Source organism: Coregonus clupeaformis, chromosome 34 (assembly GCF_020615455.1).
Source record: "Coregonus clupeaformis isolate EN_2021a chromosome 34, ASM2061545v1, whole genome shotgun sequence".
Classification (NCBI taxonomy): domain Eukaryota; kingdom Metazoa; phylum Chordata; class Actinopteri; order Salmoniformes; family Salmonidae; genus Coregonus; species Coregonus clupeaformis.
This window is the reverse complement of record NC_059225.1, coordinates 28,878,529-28,901,439: the sequence shown is the minus strand read 5'-3', so window position 1 is coordinate 28,901,439 and position 22,911 is coordinate 28,878,529. Positions and strand designations below refer to the sequence as shown.

The 22,911-nt window shown below is 43.0% G+C and overlaps 1 protein-coding gene across 1 annotated transcript in view; it reads left to right on the top strand.

Moving 5' to 3' along the window:
• Positions 1-22,593, top strand: part of LOC121549549 (coagulation factor XIII A chain-like) — a 51,767-nt gene extending 29,174 nt beyond the window's left edge. The window contains exons 5-11 of the mRNA XM_041861348.1: positions 15,837-15,984; positions 16,380-16,489; positions 18,881-18,969; positions 20,553-20,715; positions 21,440-21,733; positions 22,215-22,375; positions 22,561-22,593. Of these exons, the coding sequence (XP_041717282.1) occupies positions 15,837-15,984; positions 16,380-16,489; positions 18,881-18,969; positions 20,553-20,715; positions 21,440-21,733; positions 22,215-22,375; positions 22,561-22,593 (998 nt within the window). The remainder of the gene's footprint in view (positions 1-15,836; positions 15,985-16,379; positions 16,490-18,880; positions 18,970-20,552; positions 20,716-21,439; positions 21,734-22,214; positions 22,376-22,560) is intronic.
• Positions 22,594-22,911: the final 318 nt, after the last annotated feature.

Sequence of the window (22,911 nt, the reverse complement as noted above, 5' to 3'; positions counted from 1 at the left end):
TTTGGGGGGGTTGTATCATTTGATTTACACAACATGCCCACCACTTTGAAGATGCAAAATATTTTCTTTTGTGAAACAAACAAGAAATAAGACAACAAAACAGAAAACTTGAGCATGCGTAACCATTCACTATTAATGCCCTCCTTGCCTGGTCCGTGAGTTTTGATGGGCGGCCCACTCTTGGCAGGTTTGTTGTGTTGCCATATTCTTTAAATTTTTTAATAATGGATTTAATGGTGCTCTGTGGGATGTTCAAAGTTTCTGATATTTATTTATAACCCAACCTGATCTGTACTTCTCCACAACTTTCTCCCTGACCTGTTTGGAGAGCTCCTTGGTCTTCATGGTGCCGCTTGCTTGGTGGTGCCCCTTGCTTAGTGGTGTTGCAGACTCTGGGGCCTTTCAGAACAGGTGTATATATACTGAGATCATGTGACACTTAGGTGCACACAGGTGGACTTTATTTAACTAATTATGTGACTTCTGAAGGTAATTGGTTGCACCAGATCTTATTTAGGGGCTTCATAGCAAAGGGGGTGAATACATATGCACGCACCACTTTTCTGTTATTTATTTTTTTGAATTTTTTGAAACAAGTAATTATTTTAATTTCACTTCACCAATTTGGACTATTTTGTGTATGTCCATTACATGAAAACGATTTAGATTACAGGTTGTAATGCAACAAAATAGGAAAAACGCCAAGGGGGCTGAATACTTTTGCAAAGCACTGTATATTTATTATAGTCAGGATATTTAAGCCTCCATATATCTACTAGTTCTAATGTATCCATGACATTCATGATTTCCTTAAGAGCATGAGGGTGATTGTTACCTATAACCCGGATTGCCATTGTATTACATTACATTTTTGTCAAGCAATTATTATTTTAGCAAACAATTATTGTGGTTCATCCTATATTCTCCCTAACATCCTTACCCCCTTGCAACAGATGTGGGATACACACACACACACACACACACATACTCTAACACACTCAACCCCTTTCTTCCACAATCAACCATAAGCTCAGATGCTCAACAGTTGTTACATTCCAGAGCCCAACTCAAGAAAGGACCTGATTTACGAATGCATATTCAGTTACAGCTGTTTGAGAAAGCATGCAAGATTGAGCAAAAATTTACAAAAATGTGAGATTTGATGAACCTATGTCAAGTCCTAGGTGATGGAGATCAGATCCACCCTCTTCCCCTGAGACACTCTGGTCCCCCGTTGTAACCATTTTTCCCAAGCATCTCCGTGCAGTCAGATCTTTGATTATTTTCTGCCACCAGGGCCACAATAATATGCCCCCTCTCGGATTGTCCGAGTGTGACCCCCTCCCCATGGGTTACTGCATTTATCTTTCTGTTTTGGCTGCATATAGGCAACTTACAGCAGGGTCATAAAACAGATGGGGACTTCTCTTTGGTGTATGGGTCGCTCAGGTGGGTGTCTAGGATATAGGGTTGGGGACCGTTCCATCATGATAGGACAATTAAATGTATACTTTATTTTATCCCTCATCTGCACAAAATTGAAAGCTCTCTCTCACAACCCCTGCTCACAGACACACGTTGGTTCTGGGATATGCAACCATTTCCTTTCTCACTCACTTAACGCCACACTTTTCCAAACACAAAAACGCACACCACACCTTCCATCACAATACATCCACACATACCCACATACTGTGCCTTCTATGTCTTCTGTTTGCTATGTTTTTATCTCCACTATGTTGATTGAGTTCTTGTGTTCTAATTAGTTATATTTGAAGATGTATTATTTCGCTTGTTATCCTTTCTTGTAATACCGTCTTATCCCTTTATAAAATGCTATAAATACTATAAATGTGTTTTATTATTACAATCCCTACCATTGCTAGTATTGGGTGTTCCATTATTCGACTCCTCTATTAGAACTTTCAGAATAGCCATGGAGCAGTCTTTGTGTCGCGGAACATTTGGTTGTCAATATACAGTTTATCGACTACGAGAGCAACACGCTTCCCTTTTAATCTATTTTCCTTGACGATTGGGTACAGAACTTTGCGCCGTTCTGCAATCTCCCTCGGGAACTGATCATTCATGCCTATTTTCGTGCCAGCAAGTCTTTTACCTAGGCTTTTAATCATTACTTTATCCTTAAAGAAAGCAAATTTGGCAACGATTGGACGCTCATATCTCTGTCCTCTTTGTCCGAAACGGTGTACACGTTCGAGTTGGATTTTATCGACAGCATCGAGTGGGATTTGAAGTGCTGTAAGCAAGAACTCCTTCACAATTATTTAGGTAACCTTTCCTTTTTCTTGTGTCGTGATGTGACTTACTTTAATGTATGACTGTTATTTATCGAATCACCTAACTATGTTTAATTGTCACTCGATTAAATGAATGATGTAACAATTAACTCATTAGGAATTTGGGGCACCACGGAAGAAGTTGTTTAACGAGTTACCATCTCCCGAATTAAACTCTTAGAAGATATATGTTATATATATATATATATATATATATATATATATATATATACACTGCTCAAAAAAATTAAGGGAACACTAAAATAACACATCCTAGATCTGAATGAATGAAATAATCATATTAAATACTTTTTTCTTTACATAGTTGAATGTGCTGACAACAAAATCACAAAAAAATTATCAATGGAAATCAAATATATCTACCCATGGAGGTCTGGATTTGGAGTCACCCTCAAAATTAAAGTGGAAAACCACACTACAGGCTGATCCAACTTTGATGTAATGTCCTTAAAACAAGTCAAAATGAGGCTCAGTAGTGTGTGTGGCCTCCACGTGCCTGTATGACCTCCCTACAATGCCTGGGCATGCTCCTGATGAGGTGGCGGATCCTCCCAGACCTGGACTAAAGCATCCGCCAACTCCTGGACAGTCTGTGGTGCAACGTGGCGTTGGTGGATGGAGCGAGACATGATGTCCCAGATGTGCTCAATTGGATTCAGGTCTGGGGAACGGGCGGGCCAGTCCATAGCATCAATGCCTTCCTCTTGCAGGAACTGCTGACACACTCCAGCCATATGAGGTCTAGCATTGTCTGGCATTAGGAGGAACCCAGGGCCAACCGCACCAGCATATGGTCTCACAAGGGGTCTGAGGATCTCATCTCGGTACCTAATGGCAGTCAGGCTACCTCTGGCGAGCACATGGAGGGCTGTGCGGCCCCCAAAGAAATGCCACCCCACACCATGACTGACCCACCGCCAAACCGGTCATGCTGGAGGATGTTGCAGGCAGCAGAACGTTCTCCACGGCGTCTCCAGACTCTGTCACGTCTGTCACGTGCTCAGTGTGAACCTGCTTTCATCTGTGAAGAGCACAGGGCGCCAGTGGCGAATTTGCCAATCTTGGTGTTCTCTGGCAAATGCCAAACGTCCTGCACGGTGTTGGGCTGTAAGCAAAACCCCCCACCTGTGGACGTCGGGCCCCTCATACCACCCTCATGGAGTCTGTTTCTGACCGTTTGAGCAGACACATGCACATTTGTGGCCTGCTGGAGGTCATTTTGCAGGGCTCTGGCAGTGCTCCTCCTGCTCCTCCTTGCACAAAGGCGGAGGTAGCAGTCCTGCTGCTAGGTTGTTACCCTCCTACGGCCTCCTCCACGTCTCCTGATGTACTGGCCTGTCTCCTGGTAGCACCTCCATGCTCTGGACACTACGCTGACAGACACAGCAAACCTTCTTGCCACAGCTCGCATTGATGTGCCATCCTGGATGAGCTGCACTACCTGAGCCACTTGTGTGGGTTGTAGACTCCGTCTCATGCTACCACTAGAGTGAAAGCACCGCCAGCATTCAAAAGTGACCAAAACATCAGCCAGGAAGCATAGGAACTGAGAAGTGGTCTGTGGTCACCAACTCCAAAACCAGTCCTTTATTGGGGGTGTCTTGCTAATTGCCTATAATTTCCACCTGTTGTCTATTCTATTTGCACAACAGCATGTGAAATTTATTGTCAATCAGTGTTGCTTCCTAAGTGGACAGTTTGATTTCACAGAAGTGTGATTGACTTGGAGTTACATTGTGTTGTTTAAGTGTTCCCTTTATTTTTTTTAGCAGTGTATATATCGATAACAGTCACTTATCAAATAATGACCTCTTATCAGTCTCATTCTGAACGTCGCATAATCCTTGAACCTGCAAGAACCCTAACCTTATTGATGAATCAGCAATACACAAATTGGCTTAATTATTTATTTACTAACTAACTAAATAATAACACAATGCAAACACACACACATAGGTTATTGATTACTAATGTAATACAACGAAAACAGGTCCCTAGTGGACTGGACTAACATTAGCATGAATGCTTGGGTAGCAGGAGGGTCAGAGTGGAAGGGAGAGACAGAGATTCAAACTATCGTAGTTACTTTGGAAACTACGCTCACAGTAACCATAATACTTATGCACCCTAATAACGCTCATTCGGTTTAGAAATGCAACATGTATTTACGTGTTGCTGTCCTCGATAGTTGAGTTGATGATGTAGGACTCTGGTTTGCCCACCAGAGATCTCAATGTCCTTGGTAGAGTTTCTGATCGTAGTAGTGGTTAGAATGGATACTTCAAATGTACCAGCGGTTGTCTGAGAGGGATTGTCCTCTATCTCGTGTCTTTAGTGAAAGTTCTCTAGACGACTATACATGCCAGCTGCAGACTGAAATGATAAGGTCTAGTGCATTCTCTTCTTCTTCACCTCGTGTAGAGGTTGAGAGTTTCAGAGCTTCTCCATTTCAAACGTGTGGACTAACGTCTCACGTTTTCTGGTCTTTCTAGTCTAACCATTTTGTAATGTGTAGCTTCAGCTTCACGCTTCTTGGTCTTGTGGAGTGTCAACCATTTTAAGCCGTAGGGCTAACTGGTCTGGTAGAAATTCAACCATATGCAACGTTTGGCTCACGCTTCACATCTGCTGGTCTAAAGGTTGATTTGTTTTTCAAGGCTTTTTATGCCCTCTGGGTAAAAGGGGCGTTCCATCATGTTTCTGCTCATCTGGGCGTGGCCACTGACAGAGAACAAATCAATATGGAAAACAATCATCTCATCTAGAATGCTAAAATCACATTGTTATCTTCACAAAGGTATTATTATACTTAATCATTCGTTTTATACAACAAATATATGCAAACCTCAAAACTGGGAAGTGTACACCCCCCCAGAGATACAGTTATGTTGTTCCACCGTCTTTAATGACATCACAACATAGTAACGAATTTGACATGATTGTTCTTTAAGTCCCCACCAACCATTTCCCACATACTTTTAAGTAGGAATGTTATTTCATTATCCACTTTTGGATATTGGAGTTTTGGCGGGAAGACTTCCTTTGTTAACAAAGGGGTCCTTTCTCCCAATACTTCATGGCAAGGAAGAGAAAGTCTCTGCAAGGAATTTACGACCAGTCATAAAACTGGCCCCCAGGAAAGGGGGTGTTCAAACCTTTTCCTAGCAGGAATCTTTGATCCTCAGTCCATGAGGGCAAGTCATGTCACTTGGATAAGTGCTAGATTTTCTCTCATCGATCTAGTCTGTATGTCTAGTAAGGCTTCCCTCAGAAAGTTGTTCTCCTTTCTAAGTTCCTTAACGTCCGTTTCTATCTTAGTGACTGTCCCTTTTTGCTTTTTTGTATCCTTCTCCATTATCGCAGCTTTTTCGTCACTCATTTCAAGACTCGCCTTCAACTCCTTTATATCCTTACTGACCAACTCTAGTATGCCCAGTTTGTCATTTATCGACTTCAACAGATCGCTTTCCACACTTACCAGTCCCAGTGGTGAAAAGCATAAATCATCTGTATCCGTCGAGGAGTCGCGTTTTCTCTTGGAGATTGATTCTCCTCATTTATCCTCAGTCATGTTTGAGTGTTGCTTGTTGTTGTAATATTTGTTGATACATTTCTCTAGCCTTTTGATTTGTTTTGTGTTATTATCCGGATTGAATGTTATTACCCACGAGTATATGAAGTGCTAATATTTAGTCTAACTTACTGATATTGAATATTCCGTTTTTATCTTGAGGTGATTCGCACCGCTGTGTGTTCAATACGCCATCTTGTCACGTGACTACCCCTTTACAAACGTTCTTGGCCTAATTCTAATACTTCCAAAGTATACCTACAAACTTAGTAAATCCAGCATTTTTTAAGTCCAACTGTCACTTTATGGACGCTATAGTCTCATTTTAATCTGCCGTCTAGAATTTGAGCTAGGTAGGAACAATAAATATTCTTAAAACTCTATTGCTATCGACCATGTTAGAAAATCCGATATATGGTTCTTGGTAACGGCCGGCTCATGATGAGAGGTGGGGAGTGTGTTGTGGACCTCCAATCAAGTTGATGAGCAAATTCATATTGGCTTATATATGATGATAGGGAGATTTTTTATTTAACACTGAGCTTCAACCAATACCTATATATACGATAGTCGCGTCTATAATATATTATTACAACAGTGCTATGTTTGCATCCTATAGATCGTTATTAATAATACGTCACAATAAGGTGCGTTCGAATTTGGCTGCTGGGGGCCGTTTTCAAGGGATTGTTAAATAAATGTTAACTATTTGGTTGTAATATCATCACCTCTTGAAGAACATAGTCAGAACTACACTGAACAAAAATATACAAAAATAAATATAAACGCAACATCTAAAGTGTTGGTCCCATGTTTCATGAGCTGAAATAAAAGATCACAGAAATGTTCCATACGCACAAAAAGCTTATTGCTGTCAAATTTTGTGCACAAATTTATTTACATCCCTGTTAGTGAGCATTTCTCCTTTGCCAAGATAATCCATCCACCTGACAGGTGTGGCATATCAAGAAGCTGATTAAACAGCACGATCTTTACAAGGCCACTCTAAAATGTGCAGTTCTGTCACACAACACAATGCCTCAGATGTTTATAGTTTTGAGGTAGCATGCAAATGGTATGCTGACTGCAGGGATGTCCACCAGAGCTGTTGCCAGAGAATGTAATGTTCATTTCTCTACCATTAGCCGTCTCCAAACTTGTTTTAGAGAATTTGGCAGTACGTCCAACCGGCCTCACAACCGCAGACCATGTGTATGGCGTTGTGTGGGCGAGCGGTTTGCTGATGTCAACGTTGTGAACAGAGTGCCCCATGGTGGCGGTGGGGTTATGGTATGGGCAGGCATAAGCTACGGACAATGAACACAATTGCATTTTAGCGATGGCTATCTGAATGCACAGAGATACCGTGACGAGATTCTGAGGCCCATTGTCGTGCCATTCTTCCGCCGCCATCACCTCATGTTTCAGCATGATAATGCACGGTCCCATATCGCAAGGATCTGTACACAATTCCTGGAAGCTGAAAATGTCCCAGTTCTTCCATGGCCTGCATACTCAAAAGACATGTCACCCATTGAGCATGTTTGAGATCCTCTGGATTGACGTGTACAATAGCGTGTTCCAGTTCCCGCCAATATCCAGCAACTTCGCAGAGCCATTGAAGAGGAGTGGGACAACATTCTACAGGCCACAATCAACAGCCTGATCAACTCTATGTGAAGGAGATGTGTTGCGCTGCATGAGGCAAATGGTGGTCACACCAGATCCTGACTGGTTTTCTGATCCACACCCCTACTTTTTGTTAAAGATATCTGTGACCAACAGATTAATATCTGTATTCCCAGTCATGTGAAATCCATCCTAATGAATTTATTTCAATTGACTGATTTCCTTATATGAACTGTAACTCATTAAAATATTTGAAATTGTTGCATGTTGCGTTTATATTTTTGTTCAGTATACACATTTCTGATTACTCCATGCAAAACGATTGCACACATTGAGCTCTATCAGAGTTATAGCCTACAGCAAGTAAATGCATTCTGTTCATGATCAGTAAATATCAATTGATACTGTACTTTCAGATATGTGAGGGTAGCCTGACGATATCTCTCAATATTGGCCATCATTTGCAACATACCTGGTGCCGACGAAGATGGCAGCCTCGCAACTAGCTCTTAGGAAACTTTTCGGTATTTTGTTTCTTTATGTATTATTTTTTACTTTATTAGCTCAGAAATGTTTTCTATCAATACATACAAGCCAGGAAAAACTATTGGATATCAGAGTGGCGGTAACTCACCAGAACTACCAGCATTACGACCAGGAATATGACTTTCCCGAAGCAGATCCTTTGTTTGGGCAATTTAACTGATTCCAGCGGCTGACCCAAAACATCGCCGGCGGAGGAGTGGCACTCGGAGTGGCCTGCTGGTTCGACTTAGGAGGCGCGCACACCACACACCTCTTCCAAGTATATTACTCACTAATGTTCAGTCTTTGGATAACAAAGTCGACGAGCTCAGGGAAGGATTTATTTCCAGAGAGACATCAGGGCCTGTAACATACTTTGTTTCACGGAAACATGGCTCTCTCGTGATATTCTGTCGAAATCGGTCCAGCCAGATGGGTTCTCAGTTCATCGCGCAGACATAAATAAATATCTCTCCGGGAAGCAGAAGGGCGGAGGTATGTGTTTCATGATTAACGACTCATGGTGTAATTGTAGTAACATACAGGAACTCAAGTCCTTTTGTTCACCCGACCTAGAATACCTCACAATCAAAGGCCGACTGTATTATGTCCCAAGATAATTTTATTTGGTTATAGTCACGGCCGTGTATATCCCCCCTCAAGCCGATACCCCGACATCCCTCAAAGAACTTCACTACACTTTATGCAAACTGGAAACCACATTTCCTGAGGCAGTATTTATTGTAGCTGGGGATTTTAACAAAGCAAATTTAAGGACTAGGCTGCCGAAGTTCTATCAACATATCGACTGTTGTACTCGGGCTGCTAAAATTCTCGACCAATGCAATTTGAACTTACGGGATGGTTATAAGGCCCTTACCAGCCCTCCTTTCTGCAAATCTGACCACGACTCCATTTTGCTCCTCCCTTCCTATAGGCAGAAACTCAAACAGGAAGTACCCGTGCTAAGGACTATTCAACGCTGGTCTGACCAATCAGAATCCACGCTTCAAGATTGTTTTGATCACATGGAGTGGGTTACGTTCCGGGTAGCTTGCGAAAATAATTTAGACTGAGTTTATCAGCAAGTGTATAGGAGATGTTGTGCCCACTGTGACTATTAAAACCTACCCTAACCAGAAACCGTGGATAGATGGCAGCATTCGCGCAAAACTGAAAGCCAGAACCACTGCATTTAACCATGGCAAGTTGACTGGGAATACGGCAGAATACAAACAGTATAGCTACTCACTCCGCAAGGCAATTAAACAAACAAAACATCAGTATAGAGACAAAGTGGAGTCGCAATTCAACGGCTCAGACACGAGACGTATGTGGCAGGGTCTACAGACAATCACAGACTACAAAAGGAAAACCAGCCACGTCGCCGACACCGACGTCTTGCTTCCAGACAAGCTAAACACCTTATTTGCCCGCTTTGAGGATAACACTGTGCCACCGACGCAGCCCACTACCAAGGATTGTGGGCTCAGCCCCCTCCTGTACTCCCTGTTCACCCATGCCTGCATGGCCAAGCACGCCTCCAACTCAATCATAAAGTTTGCAGACGACACAACAGTAGTGGGCTTGATTACCAACAATGACAAGACAGCCTACAGGGAAGAGGTGAGGGCTCTGGGAGTGTGGTGCCAGGAAAATAACCTCTCACTCAACGTCAACAAAACAAAGGAGATGATCGAGGACTTCAGGAAACAGCAGAGGGTGCACCCCCTTATCCACATCGACGGGACCACAGTGGAGAAGGAGGAAAGCTTCAAGTTCCTTGGCGTACACATCACTGACAAACTAAAATGGTCCACCCCATGCAGACAGTTTGGTAAAGAAGGCGCAACAGAGTCTCTTCAACCTCAGGAGGCTAAAGAAATTTGTCTTGGCACCTAAAACCCTCACAAACTTTTACAGATGCACATTTGAGAGCATCCTGTCGGGCTGTATCACCGCCTGGTACGGCAACTGCACCGCGCGCAACCGCAGGGCTCTCCAGAGGGTGGTGCGGTCTGCGGAACGCATTACCGGGAGCAAACTACCCGCCCTCCAGGACACCTACAGCACCCGATGTCACACTAAGGCCAAAAAGATCATCAAGGACATCAACCACCCGAGCCACTGCCTGTTCACCCCCCTATCATCCAGAAGGCGAGGTCAGTACAGGTGCATCAAAGCTGGGACTGAGAGACTGAAAAACTGCATCTATCTCAAGGCCATCAGACTGTTAAATAGTCATCACTAGCACATTAGAGGCTGCTGCTACCTATGGAAATCACTGGCCACTTCAAGAAATAGGAACTCTAGTCACTTTAATAATGTTTACATATCTTGCATTACTCATCTCATATGTATATACTGTTTTCTGTAATATTCTACTGTATCTTAGTCCATGCCACTCTGTCATTGCTCGTCCATATATGTATATATTGTTAATTCCATTCCTTACTTAGATTTGTGTGTATTGGGTGTATGTTGTGAAATTGTGAGATATTACTTGTTAGATATTACTGTACTGTCGGAGCTAGAAGCACAAGCATTTCGCTACACCCGCAATAACATCTGCTAAACACGTGTATGTGACAAATACAATTTGATTTGATTTAATTGGCTATTTGAAGGATATAAAATAAGTGAACTATACCTGACAAGTATAGTGGTTTAGGTTAACTTCCCATGCCTGTCAAGCAGCAGAAGGGTGCATTTGCCGATACACTGTTAGCTTATAATGTTTACATTTACATTTACGTCATTTAACAGACGCTCTTATCCAGAGCGACTTACAAATTGGTGCATTCACCTTATGATAGCCAGTGGGACAACCACTTTCCAAGTATAAAATGCATTATTTTATTTTTTATTTTATTTTTTGTGGGGGGGGTAGAAGGATTACTTTTATACTATCCCAGGTATTCCTTAAAGAGGTAGGGTTTCAAGTGTCTTTGCAAGCTACCGGTAGAAACTTAGTGGTAAGTAGACCTAATGTACTTTTCTCTCCAACCAGCGTAGGCCTACTTAGCTAACTTTGCTAACATCCCTTTTCAACATCGTTCTCTTTCAATCAATTCAGTTTGAAATCTCATTAATGGGATACGCCCTCTTTTACATGTTATTGGTTGAAGCCTTATTCAATCACACCTAACAGGCCAATCAGAGCTTTGTGGGTGTACGCCCTGCGTTTCCTCATTCTTCGCCTCTTAACAAGTATATTTGGTTACTATTTGGTTATTAACCCATTAAGCAGCTTTCATCAGAAAACTAGCTCTCAACTTAACTGTTCCTTTCAGTGTGGGAGCGTTGAGTGGCTCCTGCTAACTTCAGTTTCACTTTACGTAGTGAAGTTACCTCAGTTAGCTTGTTTGTTATTGGCTAGCTACAGCACATAAATAGCGTTGTTAATTTGCTAGCTACACTGCTTTAGCATCCTGATAATAGCAGGTTTTTGAAAAGATTTAGCTACTTCTACCCATGGTTTCTAGCTCTACGTCGGTTCCCAGTTTTTGGAGTTAGCTTAAAGAACTTTCGAGTGACTTAGCTAGCTAGTGGGCTAACGGCACCATAGGTGTTTTAGCTATCAACCTCTGTGCTAAACCCCCATTCGGTTTGTTTGGCTAACACAAGCGGTGCTGTTTCTTTACAGTGTGTTGCCCCACCATTACAAGCACCATTCCGTTTACATTCTCCTGTAAAAGATAACCTAGCCATGCATTTTTACCTCAAGTAACTTGGTTTACACACCGAGTCGGCACTTGGTACTTCACTCAATGTCTCGGCTAGCTGGTTATCGTCACTCAGGTGAAGATAGCCAGCTAATTAGCTAGCATCCCTGTTAGCTCTACTTTCACTACACCAAAAGTATAAAGACGGTATTTATTTCCCACCACCCTGATAAATAAAGCTTTCTGGTTATGCTTACCTGGCTCAAGCGCATGTTACCCTGTGTCTCTCCCGACTTTGCGACGTAGTAGCAGCACGTGGAGTAGCTAGCTAGCTCCCTGGTAATTCCATTTGCTTTTGTCCGTCTGATCGAAACGAGATTTCGGCCAAGTCGTCAGGAAAGGGGGAGAAAAAGCAGTGCACACCTAGCAAAGCTTGCCCTGGCAATTGTGGGCATTACATTTCCCAGATGCATCCCCATCCCTTCTGTACTACCTGCCTCGGCATTGAACACGCTATGGAGGCTATCGTCAACCCTGCTAGTTGTGTGCATTGCGCTCAGCTGGGCTCCAGTGTCCTTAGATGTAGAGTGAAGTACATGGAAAGTATTGCCCAGGCCTCATCTTTGCTCGAGGATGACTCTGTTATCAACAAAGTCCCAGAGGAGGGAAAAGCTACTCAGGCTTCCCCTCCGCTCGTGCTTCAGGCTGATTCGGAGGACCCCCATATTTCCGGGGGGGGCAGACCTTAATTCCGACAAATCCGGAAGTGAGGACAACAGCATATCTCTTGCCGCATCAGGCAGTGCCCTCTCTGACCAGGAGATGGATTACGTCTCTGAAGAAGAATTTCTCCCTTCTGCTCAGTTTGTGCTACCCAGCCAGACTGAAGAGGTAGGGCAGGAGTCAATAACTGACCTCCCCTTCTTCGAGGCAATCAGACGTCCTGCCACCAATCTTGATGTTGAGTATCCCATGCCGCCCCCACCTTCCTAGAAAACTAAAATGGATGGAATCTCCTCTGAGTAATTCTACATCCGTCCGACAGTGTGTACCAGCCTTCCTAGACTGTATGGCGTTGTTGGAGTCTTCCTGGGCAGAGCCACTCAAGTCACCTTCTCCTGTGACTGGCTACCACCACTTGGATGTGCACTGCATGGAGTCGTCGGGATGGCTCAGGCAGGGCGCTCCATGAACGCAGCTGCCCTTGGCACTGTCGACCGGGAGAAGCTAATGGAGCCAAGTCACCTTCCCAACCATACCACCTGGACCCTCAAGTGTACCGAGAGCCCTCTGACTGAACAATGCAAGGGTGTCAGAGGGAGAAGGGAAAGATCCTGAATGGGAAGATCGATCCCACCAGACTGTTTGGACCAGCCATATCGGAGATACAGGCCAGGTTTGAGTCTAAGAAAAAGGAGACTGAGGCACTGGGCTCCCTGTTACCATGGAAACAGGCTGAAAGCCCCAACCCAGGTCATCACCATGAGACCTCACACCCAGAACTGGAGGATCCCTAAGAAGCCTCAGCAGCCTTCTCCGGCAGCTCCGACCCAGGGACGGACACAGGGTATAGGCCCCCTCGGCTCCATCCAGAGGGAAGGGGAAGAAGCGTCACACCGAACACAAGGCATGGGGCTCAAGGAGCCGGCAGAGCTCTTCCGACCTCGACGACTACATTCTCCTCAGGAGTCCCGCGTCAGGCCACACAAGCACGTTTACAAATGGCAGAGGTATAGCACAGGAGCCCCCTACCTCAAAACCCAGAATCACCCGTTGGGGCAGGCCAACACCACTGTTCCCCAAGTTCAATTCTCAAATAAAGAGTTCACATCACATCCAGGCCCATGGGCCGAGGGTGATGGTTCAGAATGTTCCCATTCAAATCAATCAACCTCTCGAGGGCGTCCTCGTCTGGCCACCAGGTTGCCCACATGCGGAGACGCTACAGTGGAGCAACTTCCCCCCAGGGGACAGGCGAATTCCCTTGCTCCTCACAGAGAGCAGTGCAATCTCCCCTACGCACCGTAGACCAGGGGTACAGACTACAATTCGCAGGGGTCCCCCCACGTTTTATGGGAATAGTGCAGTCCACTGCACAGGGGGAAGCGGACCGAGTCCTCAGTTGAAATACAGTCTCTGTTGTCCAAGGGACCGAGGGAGGAAGCTCAACACGGCTTCTTCGGAAGTTACTTCTTGATCCACATGCCCCATCCTGGATTTACGGCACCTCTAAAAGCATCTGAGGGTCTACAGATTTCGAATGCATGCGGTTAGATTCGATTCGGCCAAACAAGTGGTTCACCACAGTAGACCTCAAGGATGCTTGTTTCCACATCAGAGTTTATCCTGCACACTTGCCATTTGGTCTGTCCCTTGCCCCACGGACATTCACAAAGTAAGCTCTTGTCACACCTGCTCGCTCTAGGCTTCAGGATAAATAGTGCCAAACCCAGCAGAAACTATTTTTGGGATTGTCTCTGGACTCTCTAGCCTGTCGAGCAGCCCTCACCGTGGAGAGAGTGACAGCTTTTCACCACTGCCTCTCAGGGTTTCGCCCGGCAACGTCAGTCACGTACTGGATGTGTCTGCGGATTCTTCGGCTCATGGCCTCCATGATTGTGGTAGTTCCGCTTGGTCTCCTCCTCATGAGAGACTTCCAACGTTGGTTGACCTCACTCCGCTTGGACCCGTTTCTCCACAGGCACAGGCGAGTGATTCTCTCTCCAAAGTGTCTATCGGCACTTAAATGCTGGAGCGACCCATCCCTGTTGACGCAGGGCTGCCCTAGTGGGAGAGTCTCCATGACGGATGCGTCACTACAGGGATGGGGGGCAGTCCACGAAGGGCGTACGGTCAACGGTAGTGATGGGGAAACGAAGCTTCCTGAAGCATTCATCATTTCCAACCAATTGTGTCGAAAATAGGTTCATTACTTGAAGCTTGAGGCTTTGATCAACACTAGTGTCACCTGCTGGTCAAACTAATTTAGAACAGCCAAATTATGATAGATGACGTCACACAAACCAATCAGGTGGTTGTTCGATAAAGCGAAGCTTCGGACGTCATATTAATGTTCTCGAGTTCTACACTGTGTTACTAGCCCTCAGGCATTTCCGTCTATTCCTACAGGGCCAACATGACCTGGTTAGGTCGGACAATACGTCTACGATGGCGTATATCAACCGCCAAGGAGGAAGGCACTCCCGCCAACTCCACTCTCTGGCGAAAGAGTTCTTGCTATGGAGCAGCGAACATCTGTTGTCTCTCAGAGCAACACGTGCCAGGCAGACTAAACGCAGGTGCAGATTTACTGTCGCGGGGAACCCCTTACCAGGGGAGTGGTGACTTAATCTCGAAGTCGTTGAGGAGGGATGGGGACATTACGGCAGGGCTCTATGCATCGCAGGACAACGCACACTGTCGCTTGTTCTTCACGATGAGAGATCACAACGCTCCTCTAGGCGTGGACGCGCTGGCACACAAGTGGCCAGACATGCTTCTGTATGCCTTCCCTTCAGCAGACCTGATCACCAAATAGTTATACAATTTATTTAACAATCCCTTGATAAAGGCACGTAGTTGTCAACGATTTTAGCAGAGCTGTGGGTCTCCTTGCCCCCCAGCAGCCAAATCGAACGCTCTGCACAGTATTGTGACATTTTATTGATAATGACCTATAGAGGCCATTTGTTTTCTTGGAGTCAGTCCCTTAGAGGGATATTAGTTATTTTGAGATGATTAGCATGTGTGCTATCTAGATTAGAACATGCTTACAGGAGTTCTACTATCCCCATTGTTTTGCACCTATAGATGCTAATGCTAAGCCGTAGCTCAATACTGCTTTCTGACTAGTCTGGCCCATAGGCCACTTTCTAGGTATGCAAAAGCTGTGGAAAATTGGTAATTTGGGTGAACAAACCCCAGGGCCCATTTCCTATTGACAAAAAAAATAGGTAGCAGTTTCCTCACACAAGGCCCGCTGCTGTGCAAATGAAACACACTTTGATTGAATACATTGAATGTATTAGTTAAAAATGTTCTCCTTTTAACGACTGCATGTTAATTGATATGCTTATTTTGAAGTGTTGCCTAGCCTCTTTAACGGTGTCCCCTCCCCTTCCCCAGTCTTGCGGTGCCTGGGAATCCCTGCCAGGGTGATCACCAACTTCAACTCCGCCCACGACAACACAGGGAACCTAATCACGGATCTCAACTTCAACGTCGTGAGAAATCGACTTGAACTGAACGAGCGCCTTACCAGGGACTCTTTCTTGTAGTTATATTTCTGCTTATTCATTCGCATTGAATGAAATGAAATCCCAGAATGTAGGTTTCTATATCTTCATATTTATATATCTCACTGTACGTACTGTAAAAACAGTTTAGTCATAGCGTGGTGGGGGGTGAAATAGACTAGAGGCTCCTGTTATCTTTATATCACTGGGTCGTGCTTCAAGAAGAAAATGGTCATGCAGGATGACAGATAGTGTTCCTGAGTGGTGCAGGATGCTATATAGTGTACCTGAGTGATGCAGGATGACAGATGGTGTACTTGAGTGATGCAGGATGCCAGATGGTGTTCCTGAGTAATGCATGATGCCAGATTATGTCCCTTAGTGGTGCAGGATGCCAGATAGTGTTCGAGAGAGGTGTGCATTGTCTCCACAGGAACTACCACTGCTGGAATGAGGTTAACATGTCCAGACCTGACCTCCCCGCAGGCCATGACTTAGGTGGCTGGCAGGTGGTGGATGCCACCCCCCAGGAAACCAGTGATGGTAAGAGAGAAAATAAGATAATTAAGTAGGGCCCACACACATTATTGCTATACGATGGGAGAGGGCGACGTCATTTTCATTTCTTTATGCACATTTTGTAGGCTTAGAATGGGCTTCAAAATTGCATCGTCAAATTTATGACAACGCATCCATTTAAGATACAGTGGGGTCCATAATTATTGGCACCCTTGATAAAGATGAGCAAAAAAGTCTGTATAAAATAAATAATACAAATACTGAGCTATAATGTAAGCGTACATTTTTTGGGGAAATTATATTATCTTATACTAATACAATTGCTCAGAGAAAGAGATTTGGTTTAACAAGTAATAAAACAAATCTAAAAAAGTTTTCAATACTCCAGCACCCAACCCTTGTGAGGGTAACAACACTGAGCCTTTTTCTAAAATGTTTTATGAGATTGGAAAACACATTGGAAGGGATCTTAGACCATTCCTCCATACAGAATCTTCCCAGATCCTTGATATCCTTTGTCTGCACTTATGGTCTGCCCTCTTAAATTCAAACCACAGGCTTTCAGTGGGGTTCAAGTCCGGAGACCGAGATGGCGATTGCAAAATGTTGATTTTGTGGTCAATTAACCATTTCTTTGTGGATTTTGACTAAACAAGTTAAATGTCTTACGTGTGATGAAAGGTTTTCCACACACATAGCTACATGTAGCCTACTTGGACACCAGGTCCCCATATTTCCCACTCTCCCACTCCAAATAGCCTGAAGCCACAGGGCTCTTCTCGCAGGCTCTATTTCCCTACATGGGAGCATTGCGAACCGTAGGTCGGGATTTTTGACCTGGTTACATGTACATTGAAAACACAGCAGCTTTTCGGCATAATTTGTTATTTCTGTATAACAAAAAAATCTACGACAAAGTTATTTTTTTGTAAAGAAAGAATGTTTGTTTTCCCCAATTTGTGGGTGTGGTTGAGGGGAATTCCTTCTTATGTTGTGAATATCACCTTGGTGTATGGCTGCCAAAGAATGTTGTTGTGTCATGTAAACGCATCATAATGCAGAAACCTCAATGTCCCAACTCTCTAAACACATGGCTCTGGATATAGCACATTTTGGTATGAAACAAGTGTGTCGGATATCTCGGTTTGCAACAAAACACATTCTAAAGCACATCTAAAGTATATGTTTTAAAAGTATGAGAACAACCATAATTCATACACATAGAAAGGGATCCATGAGCATTCATTTCAGAGGAAAAAATGTATATGTGAAAAATTTGTGTTTATCGCATTTTGGAATCAAACCCTTCATATACAGTGGGGTCTATAATTATTGGCACCATCGATAAAGATGAGCAAAAAAAACTGTATAAAATAAATAATACAAATACTGAGATATATTCTATTCTAATTCCTTTTTGAAAATTATATTATTTTATACTAATACAATTGCTCAGCTAAACAGATTTTGTTTAACAAAAAATACAAAAAAATCTCACAAAGATAGGGGATGATTAAACCTTTGTTTTCAGTACTCCAGCACCCTATCCTTGCGAGGATAACAACACTGGGGATTTCATTTTTATGAGATTGGAGAACACATTGGGAGGGATCTTAGACCATTCCACGAAACAGAATCTTTCCAGATCCTTGATTTCCTTTGTCTGCCCTTATGGAACTGCCCTTTTCAACCCAGTGCCCAAAAACTGAGTCTCTGTCAAAGGTGGTGGGTTTTCCAATGACCCCAAACACATCAAAAAGCACCCAGGACTGGTTCAAGAAGAAACACTGGACTGTTCTGGAGTGGCCAGCATTGAGTCCATGTCTGAATCCCATCGAAAACTTATGGCAAGTGGGCCAAACTTCCAGTAGAAAGCTCGATGGCTACAAGAAGCATTCATGGGCAGTTACCTTGGCCAAAGGCTATGCAACCAAGTATTAGCTCTTGGTTGCTAATAATTTTGTCCCTACCATTTCACCAAAAGTTTTTTGCAATTTAAATTTATTTTAGAAGAATTTGGGAATTATTTATGAAAGTGCAAGGGTGCCAATAAAATTAATAGAAATGAAGAAAATGGCTCTCAAAAGCATTGATTGCACCTTGACAATGTTCACTAGGTTATTTAATAAACAACGTCTATAATCTCCTGGCTAGCATTTTTGGGGAATGTAGCAATCCCCTGATACAATCCACAAATACAAACCTTTTTCCAATAGCATTGGAATATTCTCAAAACAATGCTAGCAAATATATTCTAGACAATGCTAAATAACCAGCTAATGAATATCAAAATTTAAAAATGTAAACAACAGCACCCTAGGGAAGTCGAAAATACGCAAAAAGATAAATAAAAATGAACTATCCCTTTAAATGTCAAACAGATGGGTTGATGGGTTGTTGACATTATTTTTGCAGGATATTACCGCTGTGGACCTTGCTCTGTGAAAGCCATCAAGGAAGGAATGCTCAGCTATCAATTTGATGCCCCATTTGTTTTTGCTGAGGTCAAACAATACTTTTATTTATATATACACTACCAGTCAAAAGTGTTGACACACCTACTCATTCAAGGGTTTTCTTTATTTGTACTATTTTTTACATTGTAGAATAATATTGAATACATCAAAATGATGAAATAACACATATGGGATCATGTAGTAAACAAAAAAGTGTTAAAAAATCAAAATATATTTTATATTTGAGATTCTTCAAATAGCCACCCTTTGCCTTGACAGCTTTGCACACTCTTGGCATTCTCTCAACCAGCTTCACCTGGAATGCTTTTCCAACAGTCTTGAAGGAGTTCCCTCATATACTGAGCACTTGTTGGCTGCTTTTCCTTCACTCTGCGGTCCGACTCATCCCAAACCATCTCAATTGGGTTGAGGTCGGGGGATTGTGGAGGCCAGGTCATCTGATGCAGCACTCCATCACTCTCCTTCTTGGTAAAATAGCCCTTACACAGCCTGGAGGTGTGTTGGGTCATTGTCCTGTTGAAAAACCAGATAGGATGGCGTATCGCTGCAGAATGCTGTGGTAGCCATGCTGGTTAAGTGTGCCTTGAATTCTAAATAAATCACAGACAGTGTAACCAGCAAAACACCCCCACACCATAACACCTCCTCTTCCATGCTTTACGGTGGGAAATACACATGCGGAGATCATTCGTTCACCCACAACGTGTCTCACTAAGACACAGTGGTTGGAACCAAAAATCTCCAATTTGGACTCCAGACCAAAGGACAAAGGACACAAAGCTGTCAAGGTAAAGGGTGGCTATTTGAAGAATCTCAAATATAAAATATATTTTATTTTTTTTACAGTTTTTTGGTTAATACATGATTCCATATGTGTTATTTCATGGTTTGATGTCAACTACAATATAGAAAAAATATTTTTTTATTTATTATCACAATTTTCTTTAACCAATTTTGGTTTTTAATGTAGGGTCGACAGTTCCTTATCTTCTCCCCCTTCCACTTGCCCCCTCTATTTTTGTGGTAATGCTGCAATCAGTTGGTTATAATTTTGTATAGAGCAGACATTTCCATATATTTTTGTTAGCTGCGTGACATAACTTCACCGGTCCTATTTATGATGTCATTAATAAAGATGATACCTTTATTCTTTATTTTTCTCCAAAAATAGTTTTATTTGATCAAATACTATATTTGTGTTTAACCATAATATTTGTTGTAATATTTGTTCTGTCTTTTCTGGTGGATTAAACAGAAATTGCGGTAAAACCATACATTTTCTTTGAGCTTGACAAGTAACACTGTTCTAACATAATGGTCCTCTGTAGCTCAATTGGTAGAGCATGGCACTTGTAACGCCAGGGTAGTGGGTTCGATCCCCAGGACCACCAATACATAAAAATGTATGCACACATGACTGTAAGTCGCTTTGGATAAAAGCGTCTGCTAAATGGCATATTATTATTATAATGCCTTCATCATCTATACCATTATGAAGCATAACACACTTATGCTTTATAACTGTATATGCTTGCACACACTTGCATTACATTTTCTTTATTTTTTAAACAATCACAATATTGACATTTATCTCTTTCTTTTAACCTCAGGTGAATAGCAACGTTTACTACCACAAGCTAAATCCACAAACTGGGAAAACTGAGTTACTAAGCGTGGACACAACCTATGTCGGCAAGAAAGTAGTGACGAAGTCCGTTGGTGGAAAGAATTATGAGCCAATGGACATTACAGAGACGTACAAATACCCAGAAGGTATGTGGCACCTGGACAAGGGAGTAGGCTGGCAAGGGTGCAACTGCACATTTAATGCTACATTTTACTGAAAGTCCGTTTGTTATTGGCAGTTTGTACAATTTCTCATGAAACTAATGCAACAAGAATGAAGTATAGAAATGACTACGCTACCACTGCTTTTCAAATTACTTTTCAATTACTGCTGTATCGATGCAGTAATTTCTATTGTATTGTTTTTTGGCTATTGTATGGAATAGAGAGAGAGAAAAGATAGAAGGGAGTTGCTAAAATAGCAGTGGGCCGGTTTCAAACCGTTGATGCAGCGATATATGTGTTCTCTCTCGCTCTCTCTCTACCGCACCTGCTGTCTCAACCTCTGATTGCTCGGCTATGAAAAGCCAACTGACATTTACTCCTGAGGTGCTGACCTGGTGCACCCTCTATAACCACTGTGATTATTATTTGAGACTGCTGGTCATCTATGAACATTTCAACATTTTGAAGAATGATCTAGCCTTAATGGCCATGTACTCTTATAATCTCCACCAGCCAGAAGAGGACTGGTCACCCATCAGAGCCTGGTTCCTCTCTAGGTTTCTTCCTAGGTTCCTTTTTCCTAGCCACCGTGCTTCCACATCTGCACTGCTTGCTCTTTGGGGTTTTAGGCTGGGTTTCTGTTTAAGCACCAGACCACCAGTCCCATGTTAACTCTATTCCCCTCCATCTCCCCACACACGCACAGGCAGCAGTAAGGATGAAGTGACCATGAAGAAAGCCGAGAGTACCTACAAGATGGATATGCAATACGACGACGAGCAGGAGATCCCAGAGGCTAACGTGGAGATGACGCTGGAGACACCAGTGGAGCAGGTGAAGATTGGCCATGACTTCCAGATGGCTGTGGTCTTCAGGAACCTGAGTGAAGACACACGCATCATCCGTGGCTTCCTGGTGGGCTCCACAGTCTACTACACTAACATCCAAAGAGCTCAGTTCAAGCAGGAGAGCTTTGACGTCACTCTGAACCCCATGGAGTGTGAGTGGAAACCGGGGTGACCCTTTACATACGTACTGTACTGTATGTCTTTTTGGGCTTGAGAATGTCTCCATGTATCACAACTTTGTACGATAGTCCTGCAAAGCTTTCAGACCACTCCTCTGAAATAAAATCCTCAACTGCTTATAGGAAATGCTTTACTTTACAGTCCTTAGAGATTTATGTTACCATCCTGTTTCAGCAGGTATGTGTGTATGTATTGTATTGTAAGAGATTGTGAGGTAATGATGGGATACTCTCCAGTACGTACTTCAAAAGGCTTTACAGGTAACAACCTGGTACCAAATGGTAAGCAACGGTGAATCCCGAATAATCAAAAGATTATTATAAAAGTGATATGCAGACAAACATACTAGAGTTTTATTAGAGTATTAGAGTTAGTATTAGAGTTTTCCTGTTGCTGATTGAATTTGTCCGGTTCGGGTTTATTGTCAAAACTCTTTCTCCCTGTGACCAACAGTATCGAGGGTGCAGGTGGTCGTGCTGGCCCAGAAGTACATGCCCAAGCTGGGTTGCCAGTCCAATCTGCGCTTCATGGTGACAGCCAAGAGCATGGAGAACAACCAGGACATGACGGCCATGCAGATAGTGAACCTGGAAGGCCCCGAGCTGGTCTTTTCGGTGGGTCTGGAAGTTCCATTAGTCCTCTTTATTAGGATGTATTTCCTTATTCCCTTAAAGGGATAGTTCGCCCCCCCCCCCAAAAAAAAACATTTTGGTTTCCTTACCCTGTCAGCAGTAATTTGGTGACAGTGGCCAGGTAAACAAAACCAAATCATGGATTGCTCTCTTACGTTGTTCCATAGACTGCTGACATGGAAAGAAAAACTGATCGGTGACAATATTAGCCTATCACTTGTGAATTATATATTATCACTTGTGAATGATGCCCAGCGTAAGGCAAGAAACAATGCCTTTTTTTTTGGACTTCTTCTAATCATAGTCAAACATCTCATGTAGCCTAGCCCATAAGCCTATATGTTTTGAAAATGTTTGTATCACAACTAATGTGGCCAAATAACTTCTTAAAATTAAGCACATTAATCCGCTTTTACGGTAAAACCCTGAATAATCAAAAGATTATTATAAAAGTGATATGCAGACAAACATACTAGAGTTTTATTAGAGTATTAGAGTTAGTATTAGAGTTTTCCTGT